The sequence below is a fragment of the Mauremys mutica genome, chromosome 1 (genome assembly GCF_020497125.1).
Source record: "Mauremys mutica isolate MM-2020 ecotype Southern chromosome 1, ASM2049712v1, whole genome shotgun sequence".
Classification (NCBI taxonomy): Eukaryota; Metazoa; Chordata; order Testudines; family Geoemydidae; genus Mauremys; species Mauremys mutica.
The window spans coordinates 351,186,198-351,207,804 of NC_059072.1; the positions used below are offsets into that span (position 1 = coordinate 351,186,198).

Consider the following 21,607-nt stretch of genomic DNA (forward strand, 5'->3'; position numbering starts at 1 on the left):
GCAACGGTCCCTGGCCCGTCAGAGCAGCAGCCAGAGTTCGAACACCCCTTCCGGGTCAGCCCCTGACACAGAAGCAGCAGCGAGGCTGAGCAGCTGCAAGCCCCAGCAGCACTCTGTCCCCGCTCCTCTCCAGGTGTTTTTAGGAAAAATCAGGGAGAGGTCACGGAAGGTGAATTTTTGTTTATTGTCCCTGACTTTTACTAAAAATACCCATGACAGAATCTTAACCTTACCACTGGGCTGCATGTGCAGACATCTCTGCAGGATCAAGGCCTCAGGTTGTAATGAACTGGGAAACTGGAATCTATAGTGAAACCTTTCTTATCTTAAGCAGATCCCTGGTAGGGCTGAGCTGATTAAAGGTCATTCAATAGAATCGGATACCTTTCAGCTACTTGAAACTACTTAAGACTGTCCCATGAGAATTTTGGGAATTTTGAAATGTTTTCTCCCCATCCCAAATTGGGATATAAAAAAAGGCCAAAAAAATCTCAAAAATTTCCACAAATTGAAAAATAATAATAATAATAATAATAAAAATAAAAAAATGACCTGAACTGGTTTTATAACTGTTTCTTGTGTGTAACTGACAAATTTACAAGCAAAAATTCACTTAGTCTTGAACAACTGGAACTTTCCTTTTTTTAAGCTGAAAGTTTTCAGAGTTGGAGCTCTATCGAATCAGACGCTGTTTGCCAACGATTTTGCTTCCGACAAAAAAAAAATATATATATATATATTTTGTCAGAAAATTGCTGACGAGCTTTACTCGAGACCTACTGGTCTTAGTGCAGTGTTCCCTGCCCCGTATGTCATGCACTGCCCACATCCCTCCTCCCCCAGCACAAAGCAGCATTCACCTCCACCAAAACAATGACAACAATTACTTAATATTTGCAGTCGTGACTCCCCTCACCCCCACCTTCCTTCCGGCTGGTGCCTCACAGCCACAGCATGCCTGCATTGGTCACTCTTCCACATAGACTGGCACATAACATCAATGAACAGGACAGAGGGTCATTTTTTGGCACCGAGGTTAACTGTCTTCTCCAGGGGGATTCTTCTTGGGGAGGAAGCGGCAGGGTCATCTGCTCACACGCTGGAGAACGGTAACGCAGCCGTGGTAACTGGTGCAGCGTTGCAGCGGGGGCTGCTGCGCCACGTTCCCCGTCGCTGGGTCAAAGGTGAAAGCTTTGTCCGTGCCTTCCCCATTCTCATCCCGGCCGCCCAGGATGTAGATCTTCCCACCGCACACCGTCACCCCACAGCTCTCCTGCGGGCAGAGGGGAGGAAAGAGAGGTGAGGGCATCTCTCCCAGCTTCGTACAACAAGGCTCAAAGGGGAGGTTTAACAAGGAACAAAGTGGGGATCATGCTCTGGTCTCAACTGACTCTGCCCGGACCTGTCTAGCTGCGAGATCACACAACTAGCAGGGAGGGAAAGAGGCCTAAGCAGATAACAAGAGGCCTGGATGTTGTGAGCTCCTGGGGGTCAAGAGGGCTGTTTCTGGGCGATGCTTTTGGATTTTTATGGATGTCTAGAGAGCAAACACGGGAGGTCCTGCCTGAACCGAGTGTTGTGATCTTTTCTGTTCTATACTGTGCTTCTCAGAACTAGCAGATGCTCACAAGAGGCGCAATAAGGCAGTCCGGCATCTCCACGGGAAATTCACTGCACTTCGGGCTTACTCATGCAAGCTGCTGAGTAGAGCTGGTTGAAAAAAAGTCAACAGGGTTTTGGTTTGTTTGAATAGAAATATATATTTTTAAAAAAAATTCTTACCGCATTTTCAACAATAAGAAATCTGACTTTTTTTAAAAAATTTATTTTAAATGAAACATTTTCAGGTTTTTCCTTTTTTCCCCTAAATGAAAAACAAATCTGAATTTTTGTCTTTTAAAAAATAATAATTTTTTTTTACTGCAACCTACATAGTTATACCAAAAACAAAATTCAGTTTCCCTCCCCCGCCATTTGAAAATCAGAAAATGTTTACCAAAATGAAAATTTTCATTCTAGCTGAAAAAGCCATTTTTCATTTAAAAATAAAATATATGTATTGCCAAAAAATTTCAGCCAGCTCTGGTGTGGAGCAGTGACTAGTTACATGCTTGAATTTAAGTGCTTTTACTGGATATGGGTCAGAGCTCTTAGCACCTTGCCTTTAAACTTCTGCAAAGATTCTCATGTTCACAGAGGATATTCTAGAGAATGAGGTGACGTTCAGAGCCTTGTTCTGAAATTTCTCCTTACCAGAGGTCCTGGGAGAGTGGCCACTTCTCTCCAGGTGTCTTTTCTGGGATCGTAGCAGAAGATTTTACTCAGGAGTCCACCCACAACGTATATCATGTTGTCCAAGGAGACAGCATTAATGCACCTCTGATAGAAGGGGGTGGGAGACAGGAATGTCCATTTGTTCTCCTCAGGATTATAGCACTGGACCTGGGAGAAGAAATAGGAAATCAGCTATTGAAACACAGACTCTCGTGGTGTCCCTGCTCAGGCAAAATCCCAGTAACTAAAACCCAACACCATAGGCACCAACTTTTACTTTTCCCCGAGGGTGCTCCACCCCTGTTCCACCCTGAGGTCCCGCTCCCCTCCCCCGCTCTGCCCCTTCCCACCCCCACAGGCCTTGCCCTCGCTCCTCTTCCTGCCTCGTTCCCAAGGCCCCCACTCACTGGTCTCCACTGTCCCCCAAGCCCCTCCCTGAGCCGCCAAACAGCTGTTTGGTGTCACCACCTATCAGCTGATCAGTGTTGCTGCCGAACAGCTGTGGCTGGTGAGTGCTGAGCACCCACAATTTTTTTCTCTGGGTGCTTCAGGGCTGAAGCACCCACAGAGTCAGCGCCTATGGCCAACACACGTTGATGGCACAGTCCCTTTGAGTCAACGCCTTGCTGTGCATCTATCAAAAAATGAATGAATGGGAGAAGGAGCATGGTGCAGTGAACAGAGAACAGGACTTGGGAGGCAGGACACCTGGTTTCAGTTCTTGGCCCTGACACTGATTCACTGTGTGACTTCAGGCAAGTCAGTAAGGCCCAGATTTGTAAAGGTATTGAGGTGCCTAACTCCCAATGAAACCAATGGGAGTTAAGTGCCTACATGCCTTTAAAAACGTGGCCCTTAGACTTCAGTTTTTTTCAGAAGTATCCACTAATTTTGGGGGCCCAACCAGATGCCTTAAGGGGCCCGATTTTCAGAAGTACAGAGCATCTGCACCTCCAAAAGATTGCAAAGGGAGCTGTGAGCCCTCAGCACCTTTGGAAAACAAATCAGGCCTGTAAGTGTCAAGTTGGCCCCCTGAAAAATAAAATACCCAAAGCCAGTGGACATTTGAAAATTTAGGCCTCTGCCTCACAATTGCCCAGTCTGTAAAATGGACATAATGCCTGCCTCCCGCAGGGGCGTGTGTGCATCTGGCTAGATTAGTTCCATGTCTATGTAGTGAACTGAAGATAAAAAGTGCTGAGTATGTCTTATTAATATAATGACGACTATTAACGAGCGAGTCCTGGAGCAGCATATCTGGTGTGTAGAGGCCCTCCCCAGTCAGATAATCCCCAAGGAATAAGCAGTGTGATCATCTGAAATCCTCTGAACACGCCCATAATCCGCTGTACGCCCCCGCGGGTAGGTCTACACTGCAATTAGACACCCACAGCTGGCCGGTGCCAGCTGCCTCGGGCTCACAGGGCCTGTGCTGTTTAACTGCAGTGTAGACGGGGGCTCGGGCTCGGGGATCCTCCCACCTCGCAGGGTCCTAGAGCCTGGGCTGCAGCCCGAGTCAAAACATCTACACGACCGTTAAACAGCCCCTTAGCCTGAGCCTCACAAGCCAGAGTCAGCTCACACAAGAAGCAAGGAATGAAACTCAGGAGGCTTGACGGCCAGTCCTCTGCTCTAACCACTAGACAGCTCTCCCCTACTACAACCACAAACAGGTCAGGCAACATCACAGCTGGAGAAGTGGGCATTGAGGAAGCACCTGAAAACAACGGAGTCACCCCCTCCCACTCCTTGTTTAAAAGACATCTCAACCAAAGTAAGCGAGCTGAGCCTTCCCTTTATCCTCACCGTGCCCCGGCACCACGGTACCTTGTCTGTGTTTGCGCTGTCGTCCACAGCGCCCCCAATCACGTAGAGCTTGTTCAGACAGGGGACCACAGCCGCCGAGCTCACCGCTTCCAGCAAAGGGGCGACAGCCGACCAGCTGTTGGAGAACGTATCGTAGCATTCCACGCTGGCCAGGCGGTAAAAGCTGTCAAACCCCCCCACCGCGTAGATCTGCCATGGAAGGAGCAGAGTCAGTCAGCAGAAATCATACCGGGAGGGAGGGGCACCGGGATACACAATCTGACACCTGGTACTGGGCATAACGATCCCATAGGGGCATGTGCAAAAGCTGCCTTAGGGTGTGGAAGAGAGAAACGGCTAGAGTGCAGAGTGAACTATTAGCAGGAAGGTGGGTATAACAGAGCGGCTTGCCCATAGCGGCCTGGAATCACCCAATGCTAGTTACGCCTGAGGCCCACTTGGGCAAGGATTAGGGGATTGCCCTATAAAGAGCAGCAAGAAGCTTCCTGGGAAGCTTCAGGTAGACCAAAAGGGAGCACACCAGCTGCTGGGTGTAAGCAGGCTCCAGCAGAGAATCCTCAATCTTTAAGGAAACTGACACCCCTGAGTGGGAAAACCAGGAACATGGACTGGATGGGGCTTTGAGCACTTTTATATGGAATTTTTGTTAATTTAATAAATCCAGCCCATAGGAGGGGCATAGAAATTCTTCTCCAGGTCATCAATCTGGTGTTCTTATGGGGCCCTGAAGAAGAGGGGAAACTGAGGCAGGATGCTGCAGCACCATCTCTGGCCGCAAGGAGGCACACAGGAGGTGATCTGCCCTGTTACTGTGTGACTGAGGGGCACCAGGACAGAGGAAAAACCCACACCTTAAACTCCACAAGGTAAGCAACAGGATGCACCATTTTTAAACCTTTAAACATTTTTGCACACAAAGATCGAGTCCAGTTTTCTAACAACATAGGTCTGTACCCCTCAATTATATATTTTATTGTTACAAGCATCAGATTTCCTAGTAGGCCATTTAAGCAACACTAAGCGCCTGATCAAACACGGAGATCCAAACAGCTGTTTCACGGCATAACAAGCTCTGGTAGGGAGGTGGGAGGAATGGGAACGCAGCGCGCTCAGGGGTGGAGGTGGGGAAGAGGCAGGGCCGGGGCAGGATTTGGGGAAGGAGTCAAAAAGGGGCAGGGAGGGGGCAGAGTTGGGGGCGGGGACTTCGGGGAAGGCGTTGGAATGGGGGGCGGGGCAGGGGCAGAGTCGGGGAGGCGCGGGGGGCAGAGGGGGGTCGAGCACCTATGCTGAAGCCTCAGTTACTAGGTTTGGTCGATAGTCTAGAACTCCGAACTGCAGACTGAGGGGAACGAAGTACGTACCTTGCCCTGAAGAGTCGCCATTTTGTGTCTCCATCTGCCCTTGTGCAGACAGGCAACTTTGATCCAGACGTTCAGCTGGGAGCTCAGCACCCAAACATCGCTGCTGTTGATGTGCCCTCCTGGAAGACAGACAGAGAGGCCCCAGGCCATCAAGGGGAGAGCCACCGCCGCCACCTCAGAACTGAGGGGCTCTGAGGCAGCTTAGTGTAAATGACAAATAACACTGCCATGCACTGATGTAGTGCCTGATGTAGGGATCTCGCTTGTAGAGGCAGAAGGTGGAAAAGGAGGAGAAAGAAAAGTCTCAAAGAATGTTGGCTGTCCTTACAGGATGGGAGACTATCCTGAGAAGCAGTGACTCTGAAAAAGATTTGGCGGGTGCCGTGGATAATCAGCCGAATGCGACCTTCCAGTGTGACGCTGTGGTCATTCTTATTGGGTGTGGAGCTTGCCAACCCAATTTGTGGCAGCCTCCTCAGCGGAGCGCAGAGCCCTCCGACCACCATCCAATCTGGTCCAAAAGCAGTCATGAGCAATGTGAGACGTTGTTGGTCCTTGGCCACAGCCGCATGCAGAGTCCTCTCGTTGGCCCCAGGAGTGAAGGCTGGCTGCACGTTGACCCAGGCCCATTCAAAAATCGGTTCAGAAGGACCCATGAGCACCGTAGTAAATCCAAGCCAGGTACCCGCAAGGTTGGGTCAGTTATAACAGACTGGTTTCTGTTGCCAGCTGCAGATCATTCTTCATGCCACATCGACATTGCGGAGAAATCTGGGCAGGGCAAATAAGCCCACAAGAGGTGCCTCAACCACAAGCTTGCTCTTGGGTGGTTTTGAAGAGGTCTGTGTGCTGTGGTAGGCACAGGTTTGCCCTGATCTTCTCGGGTTGCTACAGCCAGACTGGCTAACGATGGGCACGTGGAGGAATAACGTTGCTGGATGCGGGGAGCCAAACACAGCATTAGCAGTGACATGGTGGTGAAAAGAGCAAATGCAATCTTGGGATGCATAAACGGGGGAATCTCGAGCAGGAGCAGTGGGGTTATTTTACCTCTGTATTTGGCACTGGTGTGACCCCTGCTGGAATCCTGTGTCCAGGTCCGGTGCCCACAATTCAAGAAGGAGGTTGACAAATAGGAGAGGGTTCATAGAGAAGCCACAAGAACGATTAAAGGATTAGAAAAAAATGTCTTATAGTGAGACTCAAGAAGCTCAATCTGCTTCACTTAACAAAGAGATGGTTAAGAGGTAACAGTCTAAGCATCTACATGGGGAACAAATATTTAACAACAGGCTCTTCAGTCTAGCAGAGGAAGGTCTAACATGGTCCAGTGGCTGGAAATTGAAGCTAGACAAATTCAGACAGGAAATAAGGTGCAAGTTTTTAACGGTGAGAGTAATTAACCATTGGAACAATTTACCAAGGGACCTGCTGGATTCTCCATCGCTGACAATTTATAAGCCAAGATTGGATGATTTTCTAAAACAGGGGCGGCTCCAGGCCCCAGCAAGCCAAGCGCGTGCTTGGGGCAGCAAGCCACTGAGGGCGCTCTGCTGGTCGCCGCGAGGGTGGCAGGCAGGCTGCCTTTGGCGGCTTGCCTGCGGAGGGTCCGCTGGTCCCGCGGCTTCGGCGGACCTCCCGCAGGCGTGCCTGCCGTGCTTGGGGTGGCAAAATGCCTAGAGCCGCCCCTGTTCTAAAAGCTCTGCTCTAGGAATTATTTTGGGCAAGTTCTATGGTAGTCAGACTAGATGATCACAAAGGTCCTTCTGGCCTTAACATCTACGAATCTATGGCCAAGAAGATACATTGGGAATGAATTCTCAGCAGCTTACATTTCCAACTCTAAGTACAAGGAACACTGCTAACCACTATGGTGTGACAAGAGCAGAAAAACACAGACCTGCATAACATACTTGGCGATAGGTCCTAGCCGCACATGTATACCAGACCCAGGTGACTTCTGCAGCTGGAGAGGAGAGCAGCACGGCACCTGAACCGGCCGTTTCTCTAAGAAATGCTTGGAGGTGTTGCCGCGGGGCTGTTGCGTGGGTTTCTCACCTGATATATACACGTCATTCTTTAGGGTGCAGGCTGCAAACTCCGATTTGGTGTACCCTGGCACGCTGGAGAGTGCTGTCCAGTGCCTGCTCTTCGGGTGGTACATATCAGTGAAGGGGAGCTTCAAGAGGCCTTTCTTATCACAGCCGCCTATAACTACTATGACCTCTGCTAATTCCATGAACCTAGAATGAGAAATACCGGTACATGGATAAATATTAAAGCAACAGTCCCAACTTTCTGTTCTATTGTCGTGCTCCAAGCTTTATTCTCCTACTGTATTGTCTGGTAGAAAGCACTATGATACCCATTACCATGAGGAGTCCTGTTGGGATAGGCAGTGTTATCTAGTGGATATGGCACTGGCTTGAGAGTCAGGAGACCAGGGTTCTATTCCCAACTCTGCCACTGACTTTCTGGGTGACCTTAGGCAAGTCACTTCACCTATCACTCAATTTCCCCTCCCACCCTTTGTCCACCTTCACTTTTTAGATTGTAAGCTCTTTGGGGCAGGAGTTGTCTCTAATTATGGGTTTGTGCAGTTCCAAGGCATTGTCCAGCTTCTGTTAAATAGAGTCGAACTTGCTTTCATCTACCGAAGTGCGCAGCTCCACCCCTCCGGAGCGCTGCTTTACCGCATTATATCCAAATTCGTGTTATATCGGGTCACGTTATATCGGGGTAGAGGTGTAATTACAATGCTATCGTTGTCCATGAAATGATCCTGCCCCTTTTTAAATCCATTTGACTTAAATCCATGCGACTTGTGGCAGTAAATTCCACAGCCTGATGGCACCCTGCATGAAACAGCAATTCCTCCAATAGGCCCTAACTATAGAGGAGAGCAGATAGTGTTGCTGCAGCTCTGGGAAAGCAGTATGGCCTAGCACACTGAGCACTGAGCAGGGGATTCTCCAGTCATATTTCTTGCACCCAGACTGTGCTTTGGGTGCCTATCCCTTAAATTAAAAGCCACTCAAAATAACACAAAAGGGTTGTCCATAAACAGTGGCACCCCGTCCGCTGCCTAGAGCTAATGAAAAACGAAAGGGGGGGAATTGCAGAAGATGGACACTGTCTTATGTTTTATTTAACTTCTGATTTTTTTTTGATCCATTCTATAGTTAATGGAAGAATGAGGAGGGAGAAGGGGAAATTTGCAAAAAAAAAATTGTGTGGAAAAGTGTTGCCTTTTTTCCACCAAAATTCAAAATTTTGGACCAATTTTTTCATAGAAATTTCAAAATTCCAAAAAATTTTGGCCAGTTCATTCTGAGACTGAACCTCCAGTAGCCTTCTCTGGTAAGTGGGGAGAACAACATTAGCCTGTTTTGGGAAGCTTTTCCAGACATACAGGTGAAGCCAGAGAGGAGTAAAGAGTTGTATCTGGCAACAGGCTAAAGTTTTAGAATCAGAAGGGACCATTATACAGTCTAAGGGTATGGCTACACTTGAGATTTGCAGCACTGGTGGAGGCTTTCCAGCGCTGCAATTAGTAAGTGTCCACACCTGCAGGGCACATCCAGCGCTGCAACTCCCTGGCTGCAGCGCTGGCCGTACACCTGGGTCTGCATGGGGAATAAGCATTGCAGCGCTGGTGATCCAGCGCTGCTCATCAAGTGTGAACACACACCAGCGCTGTTATTGGCCTCCAGGGTATTAGCAGATATCCCAGAATGCTTTTAACTAAATTACTCTCTTTGTTTTGTTGTGAACTCGGAGCTCCGGCTCGTTGCTACCGGAGCTGCTTATCTAAAAAACCAACACAGCTCCTGTTTGCTGTGATCAATCAAATGAGATAACCCCTGTGAATGAGGCAGGCAGGGAGGGAGTGTTTGCTTGACAGAGAAGATGCAGGCTGTTTGCAATTAAGAGTTAAGACTAAGGGGTCAGAAACATTTTCTGATTTTTTCAAGGCAGGAAGCTAACACACAGTGTTGGCTCCAAAAATCCACTCTCTCTCTCTCCCCACGCTCCCTGTCACACTACGCCCCACCCCACCCCACCCCCCCTCTTTTGAAAAGCACATTGCTGCCACTTGAACGCTGGGATAGCTGCCCATAATGCATCACTCCCAACAGCGCTGCAAATGTGGCCACACACTAGCGCTGGTAGCTGTGAGTGTGGCCACACACCAGCGCTGTTCCTACACAGCTGGATGACCAGCGCTGCAACTCGTAAGTGTAGCCATACCCTAACTTCCTGCATAAAACAGGCCAGAGAACGTCACCCAGTAACTTCTACATGAAGCCTTCAACTTTTGTTTGAGCTAGAGCCCATCTTTAAATCAAGACTAGATTTTTTTTTAAAGACTCCAAGCGATGGAGAATCCACCACAACCTGTGGTAACTTGTGCCAATGGTTAATTTGACCTCACCGTTGAAATTGTGCGTGGTTTTTCTACTCGGGTTCCAGCCACTGGGTCTCATCTTTTTCTGCTAGATTAAAGAGCCATCTACTATCAGAAATCTCTTCCCCATCTAGCAGCAACGTTGTCCATCTCTTTGCCTTCTCTCGGATAAACTAAGCAGACTGAGGCTTTGGCTACACTTGCACTTCAATGCGCTGCCGCGGCAGCGCTTTGAAGCGCTAAGTGTAGTCAAAGCGCCAGCGCTGGGAGAGAGCTCTCCCAGCGCTGTCCGTACTCCACCTCCCTGTGGGGAATAACATACAGCGCTGGGAGCCACACTGACCACACTGGCGCTTTGCAGCGCCGCAATTTGCAGCGCTGGAGAGGGTGTGTTTTCACACCCTGCTGCAGCGCTGCAAATTTGCAAGTGTAGCCAAGGCCTGAGCTTCATTAGTGTCTCACTACAAAGGCAGGTTTTCCAGGCTTTGAATCATTCTTGTAACTCTCTTTTTTGAGCCCTTTTCAATTTAAGTAAAGGCAAATTAGGAAGGCATTAGCATGAGGAACCATATAAGTAGCTCATGTGAATTTTAGGGACTTTTAAATAAACTACCACCACTAGCTAACGCTTATGCACAAGTCTTCTCAGAACCAAGACTATTGGGCTGGATGATGTTCTTTTACTGCAAGGAAGAAAAGCATCTTTCCCTGCTGTGATGCATGGCTAGAAAGGGTTAAACATCCTGCAGAACAAATGATTCATATTCAACCCTTAAAGACGTGTGGGGACATAATGTTTGTGTTACTGTGTATTTACATATATATGGGTAATGGTCAACAATGTAATCAACAGTCCCTGTCTATGCTGTATTCTGATCATTCAGGGATCAAAAGAACATCCGAGCATTTAAATGAATTGTAAACACAGGATATTGCTGTGTTCATCTCTCTTTGAAATGTATAGCAATTAATCTGTGAATGGTGGAGGAACAAGCAAATTGCCTTATGTTAATTTGCATAGCTAAGTACTGGTGATGGACCTCCTTCAAAGTAATCCTAATTACCTATTGTTCCCCAAGGGACTCCAACATGTCAAAGAAGGCTTGAAATTGTATAAAAGATCCTTGGGTCCTGATCCTGTTCATCTCAGATCTGTTTGATGCTTCATCAGGGGAAACTTAAGCCACCAGATTGGGATCCCAGTGCTGACTGGTCCACCCTGAATATGATATTGGACATTGGATTATAACCTATTAACTATTTCTAAAAAAAAAAAACTCTTTGCAACTACAAAGCGCATCATCTTTGCTATATATCTGAACCTCAAGAATTAAAGTCATGTCTGTAGTTATATTGATCTTTTAACCCTACTCACTCTCTTTTCTTTTTTAATAAATTTTAGTTTAGTTAATAAGAATTGGCTGTGAGCGTGTATTTGGGTAAGATCTGGAATATTCAATAACCCAGGAGGTAATGTGTCTGATCCTTTGGGATTGGTAGAACCTTTTCTCTTATATGATGAAATAAGATTTTCAGAAATCTTCTTCATATTTGACTTGGGTACCTGGATGGAGGCCTGAGGCTGGGTACTTTAAGAGAACTGTATTGATGACTTCTGAATAATCAGTGTGGTAATAAAGAAGCTGTTCTATGCTAGCTTGGTGAATCTAAGTATTGAATTATCCACCAACTTTGGGGTTTGTCTGCCCCATTCTTTGCACTTCACTGAGTGACCTCAGCTGGCCCCCGCTCACACCTGCTATGTAATTACTGGTGAAATATTTTGGGCTGAGTTATACAGGAGGTCAGACTAGATGATCACAATGGTCCCTTCTGACCTTAGTATCTAGGAATCTGTGACTCAGGTATGCAGCTTTAGGAAACAGTTTCCTGTTTTTACCTCCTAGGTCTTGACCGCAGAGAGCTGACTTCATTCCCAAGGATATAGTACTTCCGTGCTTCATGCAGTAAAGGGATGCACTCCTTGGAGTCCTGGATGAGCTCATCCATTTCAACCTTTTCCAGGAAGTACATGGGATCCAGCAGAGGGAGGCGCACGTGCTCAAGGAGATCTTTCAAAGCTCCTTTCCTGGTGACAACATCATGCCGTACCCACCGCATCATCGCTTCGAAGACCACTTCCTCCTTGGGGACTACCAGCTGCTCATCTGACAGATACTTGACCAGCTCCTTCACGCTCAGCTCCAGGAACTCCTCATGACATGACACCTCCACGAAGCCTTCTAGCATAAACCTCTTGCTCTTCTCAGCCAGGGAGGTGATAGAGAATGAGTTGGCGAACTTCAGGATGCCCAAGCAGTTGCATGGGTGAAGCTGGCCTTCAAGGAAGGTGACACACGCATCTGTGAGCTTGGAGATCTGAAGCAAGTCGGATAGCTCTAAGATATCTTCAACATTGTCTTCCTGAATGACTATGTTTCCCCCATACATATAGTCCAGGAGGAGGCTCATGGTGGAGGCAGAGATCTTCTGGATGTTGATGATGTCTTGATGGCCTTCCTTGAGGCTACCACCGAACATGGCCCGGAAGTAGGTGCTGTTGGCTGACAAGGTGGCCCGATGGCAGGGGAACTCCTGCCCATCAATCAAGAGCACCACGTCTGTGAAGATGCCGCTCTGCCGGTAGGAATTCAGAGTCTGGAGAATTTGCTCAGCATGGCAGGACCCACTGCAGAGTTTCATGTGCAGCTTTTCTTTGCTCTGCTCTCGAGTTGCATTTTCAAGGCTGCTCGTTCTGTAGCTGGATTCTTCTTTTATCAGCCGATGCATCCTGATTTCAGGGCAGGGGCGGAGGGGAAAGAGCAAGGAACACAATGAAACAGTTGTCAAATTACTGGTGACTAACATCAGCTTGTTAAGTATTGGCTAAAATTGCTCTAAGTTAAGATTTTGTTGCATGCACTCATCATAACATTGCAACAAACCTGCAGTTCCCTAGGACTTTCCAGGTGTAACCAGGTCATAAGGAACTTCATAGCAACAGCAAGAATTAAGGCCCTGATTCAGCAAAGCACTGAGCCACATACTTAGGTTTAAGCACATGCTTAACACCCACCAAACCACCAGGATGTACGCATGTGCTTTAGTTCTTTAATGAACAGTGGCCAAAATTCAGATCCTCTTACTCTCAAAGCACAGACCCCTATGCTTTTGCAGAAAGGAAATCTCTTCCCTGTAGCTCAGAGATCAGTTGAGCATACAATAGAAGGCAGTGGAACATGCATGAGGAGACCATGTCTGTGCCTGCTCCAGGTCAGTTCCCTGATTCCACCAGCCATGGGCAACACAAGCTCTCTTCTCTAGGCCTACACAGGACCCGCTCTCACTCACCAGTTAGCCACAGATGTATCCCAACCCTGGAGCCCTCAGAGCATCTCCCTGGAGCGTCCAGCCCGTGTCCACTAGACACTCCCAGTGTTCACAGAGTTGCTGCTACCAAAGGAGCAGGACACCCAGGGGCGGCTCTATGTTTTTTGCCGCCCCAAGCACGGCAGTCAGGCGGCCTTTGGCGGTGCGCCTGCGGACGGTCTGCTGGTCACGCGGATTCAGCGGCATTTCTGCAGGTGTTCTGCCGGTCCCGCACCTTCGGCACCCACCGTCGAATTGCTGCTGAAGCCGCGGGACCGGTGGACCTCCTGCAGGCGTGCTGCCTCAGGCTGCCTGACTGCCACCCTCACAGCGACCGGCACGCCGCCCCCCGCGGCTTGCTGCGCTGGTGCTGCCCCTCAGGACACCCCAGCTTGCCAGTTCCACCTGAGATCACTGCTCCACTCAACTCACAGCACTTAGACATGTTTATAGTGAAAACAAATAGAAGCAAAGAATAGATTTGGGAGATTGCCTAAGTGGAAATTTTGGGAACAAATGGTTACATGTAAAATAAAATCATCACACATTCTGGAGCCTAGATTTAATCAACAAGATACTCTTGTGTCTGACAGGGCAATGGTCACCCAAAGTCCTTGCAGCTGTAGTAAGAGGAGGCCCTAAGATATAAACCTTGGTATCAGAGGCCTGGTATGAGGCCTGAGGCCTGAACTAAAGTAATGGTCAAGACTTTGCTAACTAACGCAAAGTTAAGCTGTGAGCCAGAGGCAGGCCCTGCTCACAGAAGCTGGCAAGGAAAGGGCTGATGCTGCAAGAAGATACGTACCTAAAAGGTACTGGACATTCACATACTTGCACATTCCACACAGATAACAAAGAACAGGCTGGCCCATCCCAATGACAGGGGCAAAAGGGTAAAATGATGGATAGAGTTGTTTTGATCGAACCAACATGTACAAGGTGAGAGGTGGCACCTTAATACATAGAGAGGTTGAACCTTGCTGCGTAGAGGGGTTGCACCTCAATACGTCAGGTGTGATGTGTAACTTGTTTGTACCTGTGTATAAGAATGCATCCCTGGGGCGGTGTCTTTGTCCAGCCGAGGGGGCAGTGGAAAGTCCCACCACTGACTGAGGTGAGTCCATTGCCAAGAGGCACTTTCTCGTAGTATGCCCTGAGTTAGGCTAAGAAACCTACAGGGAACTGCCACTGTGTCCGAGGTCGCAATAAACCTAGTCGACGTGACTTTGCATCTTACTGGACTCTGTGGTTATTGGGGGTTCTCGTCGGGTCTGCTGTGTCAGCTATCTGCGCAGAGCTGGGGCAGCACACAGAGGAACACGCACGCAGCCGAGTGATATCAACACTGGAGAGAGCAAAGCACCACACCGGTACCACTCTGACAACAGCAGCAATTTAAAGCCGGGCTGGCTGTGAACCTCCCTTCATGAGACAAACACACTGTCAATTTGCCTTTTTGATGGAGGATCCAGGGTGTCACCTGGATCCCCTAGATAGATCAGAAGGAGCCTTTGCTTTAGATAAACAGGACACTGCCCTGCTGACTGTTTCTTCCTGTAGATTTCATACTCAGCAACTGGTTCAGTATGTAAATAGGCCTACAGTGCGAGGCAGACAATAAACAATACACAAGCAACCAGATACAGAGCTAGGTGTCTTACCTCCTGCCTCAAAGAGACATTCCTGAGGAATGTCACGTCCTGGTGGCCTGCTTTAATCCCAGGACCTTAACATAATTTTCAGTATAGATCCATAACTCCTTCGATACTATCCATACATACGTTTCATAATGATTAGGACAGCCGGAGGGCTACTGGCTCAGAGACATCACATGCCATGCTTTGGTGAATTACTGTGCATGTGTGTGAGCCAGGGGACCCCCATTAAACCCTACATACCCCATATGTCCTCTGCCAGTTGGCACCAGGGGGTTCCCAGATCACATATACGCCTTGCGATTCTATGAAATGAAATATGTTGAAAACTATCCCAAACTAACAGCATGTTGAGGAACGGCTAATACACTGTGACTAGGGTACTGTGCAGGGTGGGGCACACACCTCTTGTGAGTGCCTCCTGTTACTGGGTGTGGTGCTGCAATTTTTTTTTCTCCTAGTGCCCCCTATATGTTGTCAGCCTCATTAGGCAGGTTTTCAGGGGCTCAGCCCTCCAGCCGAGTCATGCAGTCAAAATGGATGAACCCCTTCCGGGTAGCAAAAGTCCAGCAAGCTACCTGCCCTCACCAGGGTCTTTAGCTGCATCTCTGGGCCCTTTAGATTCCATCTTTCACTCAGACTTCTAAGGGAGCCTTGTTCCATTCTCGGAGCTCAGGTCACTTCCCCAGGGGCCACATTGGGGAATCCAGGCCACACACAACTCCAGGTCCCATCCCAGCCACGTACTGCTGCCTCCAGTTTGCTACTGCTTTTCCCTGGGCTTTTTCCCACCTAGCCCCCTGACTTTCACCCATTACTTTAGGGTCACAGTTCTCAGATCCTCTCACCCCAGATCCAGTAGATGCAGCCCGTTGAGCTCCTCTGGCGAGAGCAGAGTCCCCTTCCTTACTGCTCTGGCCCCAGCCAGGAACTGACCAGCTTAGGTCCTGCAGCTCCCTTTATCTGAGCCTGCTGAGCTCTGAGTGGCTGCTTCCATACAACCTCTCTAGGAAGGCCCGGAGGACCCACCTTCATTGCTCCTTTCCTGGGGTGGGGTGGGGTAGGACCACAGGGCCTTTGGAAGGGGGAAACTGAGGCAGAGAGCGAGAGACACCAAGTGATTTGCTCAAGGTCAGAGAGCTCAGATGTGAACCTGAGTTTCCAGAGTTCAAGGCTAGTGTTTCTTGGGGCCCAAGGCTCTCTGGTCACACATCAGATTCTCACACTCTATAGGCTGGTGGTTAGGGCACTGGGAGGTGGGTGATCCATGGTCAAATCCCGGCTATGCCTGATTCAGGGACGGGGGATGAAAAACTCGGCCTTGAATCAAACAGAGCAAGGACCTGAACTTGAGTTTCCCATGCTGTAGAGCAGTGGTTTTCAAACTTTTTTTCTGGGGACCCAGTTGAAGAAAATTGTTGATGCCTGTGACCTAACGGAGCTGGGGATTTGGGGTGTGGGAGGGGCTCAGGTGTGAGGCAGAGGCTTGGGGTGTGTGCAATGTTTTAGGGTTCATCCAGGCCAGTAAGGGGGTTCGGTCACCGTCTGCCTGGTATCCCTGGGTGTCTTGTGGCTCTGCAGCTTTGGTCCAGAGCTCTGACCCCAACAGCTGGTTAGCAGCCCACAAGCCTCACATTGGCTTTCCCAACCTGGGTCCTCCTTGCAGGCTGACCTTAGTACCCTTCCAGCCCTGAATTCTCCCCAAAAATCCAGTCCCTCTCACCAGACCATCTCAGAGAAAGGGTTCAGTTCTCTGCCTTTACAAAGACAGGCAGCCACTCTAACCTGCCAGCTTTCTAGACACACACACTGTACTGATGATTTACAATGAAAGCAAAACAAGTTCATTAACCATGCATTAAGTGATACCAAGTAGAAGAGCAAAAGGTAGAGATGGTTAAAAGCAAACAGAAGTGAAAACATGCATCTAAAAGCCAAATTTAATCTCACATAATACAATCTTTATTCTCACCCAGAGTCTCCTTGCCAGGACCCATCACGGAGATCAGATGGGTTGGTTTCTTTGTTTTCTCAGGTGCAGTTAAAGATGGAGTCTCTCTGACCTGATATCGCCAAAGGGATGTTTTTGGCCTGGTCTACACTAGGCAATGAGGTCAGTATAGCTACGTTGGCTCAGGGGTGTGAAAAATCCACACCCCTGAGCAATGGAGTTAAGACGACCTAATCCCCAGTTTAGACTGCGCTAGGTCAACAAGAGAATTCCCCTGTCAACCTAGCTACCGATTCTGGGGGAAGTGGATTACCCACGCTGACAGGAGAACCCCCTCCTGTTGCCATAGGTAGCACCTTCACTGAAGCGCTACAGTCTCCTGTGTCTCTGGGGTGCAGGGGTCATGTTAATTCTCTGGCTCTTGAGTTCAGGAATAAGATAACCTCTCTGCCCCCCAACCCCACCGGTTTAGCTCACTGGCTTTGTTTACTGCCAGTATTTAAATTGAGGTAACCCACATTTCTTGGTCTAGGACACACTCATTTATCACCTTTACCTAGGCTAGGGTGTCTGGCCTTAAACATAGGGTGACCAGATGTCACATTTTAAAGGGACAGTCCTGTTTTTTGGGACCTTTTCTTATATAGGCACCTATTACCCCTCACCCCCATCCCGTTTTTTCACAGTTGCTAGCTGGTAACCCTAATTAAACATGTTTTAGTAGCACCATACAGAGAGAATTCATGACCTCACACAACGGTAACATAGGCATTTTACAATAATATTAATAACCAATGAGTTATTAGCTTTCATAGGACACCTCACAAGGCCTATTTTGTAGAAATATTCTTGCAATAGTGTGTAGGGTGGGAATACAGAAGGGCCTAGGGTCACGGTGTGACCACACGCCTTCAGTGGAGATACACCAGGGGATGAACTTGGCTCATCATGCAGCAAAGAGGAGCAACTAGGATTACAGAGGGAGATTTTTAAAAAAAATAAAATAAAATCCTTCCCAGTAATTTCTAAGATATATACATCTGGAACCACAGACCAGATTCAATGTCTTCCAACATCCCTCCTGAAATCCCGTTTCCATGGTCACCTCTCTTGGCCTATCTGCTGAGATTAGCAACAGAGGTACCAATGGGGGTGGGGCTTTGGGGATACCACGAGGAAATGGACTGAGATCACCAGACTCATGTTTGATGGGGAGCTGACCAGCCAGGCCCAGCTTCTCTTCTGTCCATCTCACACACACGCAGAACACCCAGCTCCCCACCCACAATAGTCCATTTTCCAAGCAGCTCCCATTTTTCCTCCATCGATTCTTTATTCGTCTTTCCATAAATGCAGACGTACCTGTGGGCATAAAGCCACTGGGAAAACTAGACTGGACACGGCGTTGGCGAAACACACCAGTGGGACCAGATCCTCAACTGGTGTAAATCAGTGTAGCCCCACTGGTGTAAATGCAGCTGCACCCGCATCATGGGTCTGGTCCTCAGCGGGTGTATCTACAGACAGCAGTGCTAGGGGACCTAGAAGTCCCACTCTTCCACAGTTAATACAGATCTTCTACCCAAACTGCAAGAGGCTTACAGGTAAGAGCAATCAAGATGGAGATCATGTTAAATGCCCCCTTTCCCCTATAAGGGAAGTAACCAGGGTGTGCAAAGTCAGGGCCTTGTTCTCTTCTGTCATCCTCTTCCTACGTGTTTCATTAGTCTCCATTTGCCTTTGATGGCTTCTTTGCTGACAGGGGAAGCATAAGCTGCAGCCTGAGCAGTGCTAATTGCAGCTCTGCTCTCTGGTTTCCCATTGTTCCGGCTCGCATTAGGAATAACCAAACCTTCTTGCCCTCTCATGAGCCCACAGACCATTTGCTAATGCCAAGCACCTGCCCCGACGAGGCGATTCAGAAACCGCTTTATCCTCCAACAGCTCTAGCCAACCTCCCCCCAGGGCCCCTTTAACTGGGCTCTTTGGTGCTGCAGGTCCTGTTTCCAAACATGGGGACTGTAACAGGGCACTCAGATCCCCTGGCTGGATGCTCTGCAAAGCCCATTTGGGCACCTAATTGCTGATACTAATGTCCAAGGTGGGAATTCAGTGCCCTATTCGGACACCCATGTTTGAAACTGGGGCTCGACTAGCTGGAATGACGACTGTCAGCATGTGGCCTAAGAGACGGGCCAGAACCAGTCCCCCAGGTTAACTGCGTAGCTCAGGGCCAGCTTTGTGATGCAGCTTTGTACCAAATCACAGCCACCAGCACTCAGACCCCACAGAGCTCAAACCTGGGACCTCAGCACCAAAAAGCACTTGAGCTTAAGCAGTAACTCCATCAGCAGCTCTCTGCTGTGCTGGAACCAGCTACTACAGAAAGATGTGACCGGATGCACCAGGCTATTATTAGTATTTAGCTCTCATCTGTGGATCTCAAAGTCCTTTACAGAGGAGGTCGATATTATCCCCATTTTACAGAAGGGAAAACTGAGGCACAGAGAAAGGAAATGACTTGCCCAAGGTCACCCATCAGGCCAATGTAGCAGAGCAGGAAATAGAACCCAGGTTTCCTGAGCAACCGTCGCGCGCTCTATCCACTAAACTGCCTCCCTTGCTAGTTGTTTTAGTTTGTTGTCCAGGGGATGATAATGGGTCTAAAGAGCTCTCAGACTATAATATTGTACTGTTGAAACAAACAATGATGAAAACTATGGATTAAGACTTGGTCTCTACTAGAAGGTATGTTGGGATAATGACACCACTCAGGGGTATGAAAAATCCACACACCCTGAGTGGTGTAGTTCAGATGACTTAAGTCCCCATGAAGACAGCACTAGGTCAATGGGCAAATTATTCCATCAACCTAGCTACCACCTCTTGGGGAGGTGGATTATCTAAACCAACAGGAGAATCCCTCCAGTTGGCGTAGGTCGTGTCTACACTGACGCTAAGGTGACCAGGTGTCCCGATTTTATAGGGACAGTCCCGATTTTTGGGTCTTTTTCTTATATAGGCTCCTATTCCCCCCCCTCACCGCGTCCCGATTTTTCACATTTGCTGTCTGGTCACCCTAACTACAGCCATGCTGCTGTAGGATGCTAAGTGCAGACAATGCCGGGGGGCAGAGATCTAAATAAAGAATTATAGTCAGTTTCTAAATTATGGTTCAGGTCTTTAATCCAGCATTTAATCAATTTAATCTGAATTCAGATCTGCCTCTCACTTCTTCGGGAGCAGAAATGGCCCAAGGCAGAACTGCCTAAATTCTCCATCACTTGGAGATTATATTATTACAAAACTATGGCCTGTTTTACATAGGAGGTCAGACCCAATGATCATATTGTCCCCTTCTGGCCTTAAAAATCTATGATGGAAAAAAAAAATGAAGAAAAATATTTTCCCCCCAAATGTAAAGAACTGTGAGATGGTTGTGTGTCACTTTTAATTGTTAGATCTCTTTTCCCCAACAAAAGATGTCTGCTGAACTGGGTGCAGACTCATTTCTAAAAATCAGAGTGTTCAGAATTTAGTGCTTTAGAATTTATTGCTTTAATTATTTTGGATAATTCCATTGCGGCCAGAAGCTGAGCAATAAAAATTGGCAACCGGGGAAAAAAACAACAGGAAAAAAAAAGAAAACTGAAAGAATGAGTGAACAACGTCTTAACTGAAACCCCAAATAATTTGGCAAAAATAAATAAATAAATAAATAAATAAAACAAAATCCCATATTAAAATAATGTTCACCAATTTTTGTAAACAAACAAAATTAACTATTTGGGAAAAAGATGCCTTGGTTTTAGATTAATTTTCAAGGCCATTTTTGAAGCCTCTCTCATGGGTTTTGCAGTACAGGTGTCAGTGAAGCATGGAAAAAAATCTCCCATCATTTACAAAGCTTTTGGTCCTTCAGATTGTAAAGCTTGACAGTTTTGTTCCACTTTCCTGTCTGATCACTGGACTATGCTGGGCTCCCTGGTACAAAGTGGCCCGATTTAATTTCTTTAACAACAGTGTAGATCAGCTGAAGGGTATCACATAGGGAGGAAGGATGATCTAGTGTTTAGGGGACTGGACCGGGACTTCAGAGACCTGAGTTAAATTCCCATCTCCTGCACCCTGGGTGACCTTGGATCACTCACTTAATTTCTGTAGAGCTGGGATAACAGCACTTCCCTACCTCACAGGGTATCGTGAGGATAAAAGCCATGAATGACTGGCGAGATGCTACAATGCTGAGAGCTCGAAAAAACAGAAGAGTCAGTTGAGTTACGCAGGGGTAAGCGAGCCCCAGAACGTCACTAAGAAAAGGGTCCTTTCTCTGTGCATCTCAAAGAAAATGACATTGATTTCGATTGAGGTAATTCATCCGAGTTAAACAAAGAAAACCCTGAAAACCACCTTGCAGCTGTGACACACACGAGCACCAGCCTGGCATCACATTGTAGAACAGCCAGCACAGGTGTGTGGCTGAGGATCGGACAACCCCCCACCCCTGATCGCCAAGTCCCAAGCTGAGGGTGTCACTGTACAACCCTGCACATTAACCTGGCTCAGCTGGGTGGGCTCCTGACAGCCAGCACAAAGAGAACCCCTGAGTATCGGCCCAAACCTCTCACTCCCTGTCCACCCCCTTTACCTAATGTGCATGAATCACAGGGCAAAGAGGCCACTGGTCTCGTCCAGTTGTCATTGCTCCCATCCCCTCCCTGCACAGCCCGCATGGCAGGTGCCCAAGCAGCTGATTGTCACA

The 21,607-nt window shown here is 48.1% G+C and overlaps 1 protein-coding gene across 1 annotated transcript; it reads right to left on the reverse strand.

The window, feature by feature from the left end:
• Window positions 1-1,084: 1,084 nt before the first annotated feature.
• Window positions 1,085-12,660, reverse strand: KLHL35 (kelch like family member 35). The gene is made up of 6 exons (XM_045000871.1): window positions 11,771-12,660; window positions 7,521-7,705; window positions 5,463-5,581; window positions 4,102-4,290; window positions 2,254-2,442; window positions 1,085-1,273 (listed from the first exon to the last, which is right to left on the reverse strand). The coding sequence occupies exons 1-6, from the start codon at window positions 12,658-12,660 to the stop codon at window positions 1,085-1,087; spliced, it is 1,761 nt and encodes a 586-aa protein (XP_044856806.1).
• Window positions 12,661-21,607: the final 8,947 nt, after the last annotated feature.

Bases quoted from the DNA above. Each gene is read 5' to 3' on its own strand.
- KLHL35 (XM_045000871.1), bottom strand. From the start codon at position 12,660: ATGCATCGGCTGATAAAAGAAGAATCCAGCTACAGAACGAGCAGCCTT. The intron at 5,582-7,520 runs GTGAGAAACCCA...TCTGTCTTCCAG, and splicing joins GAATGACGTGTATATATCAG to GAGGGCACATCAACAGCAGC. The intron at 2,443-4,101 runs GTACCGTGGTGC...TTCTTCTCCCAG, and splicing joins ACAGCGCAAACACAGACAAG to GTCCAGTGCTATAATCCTGA.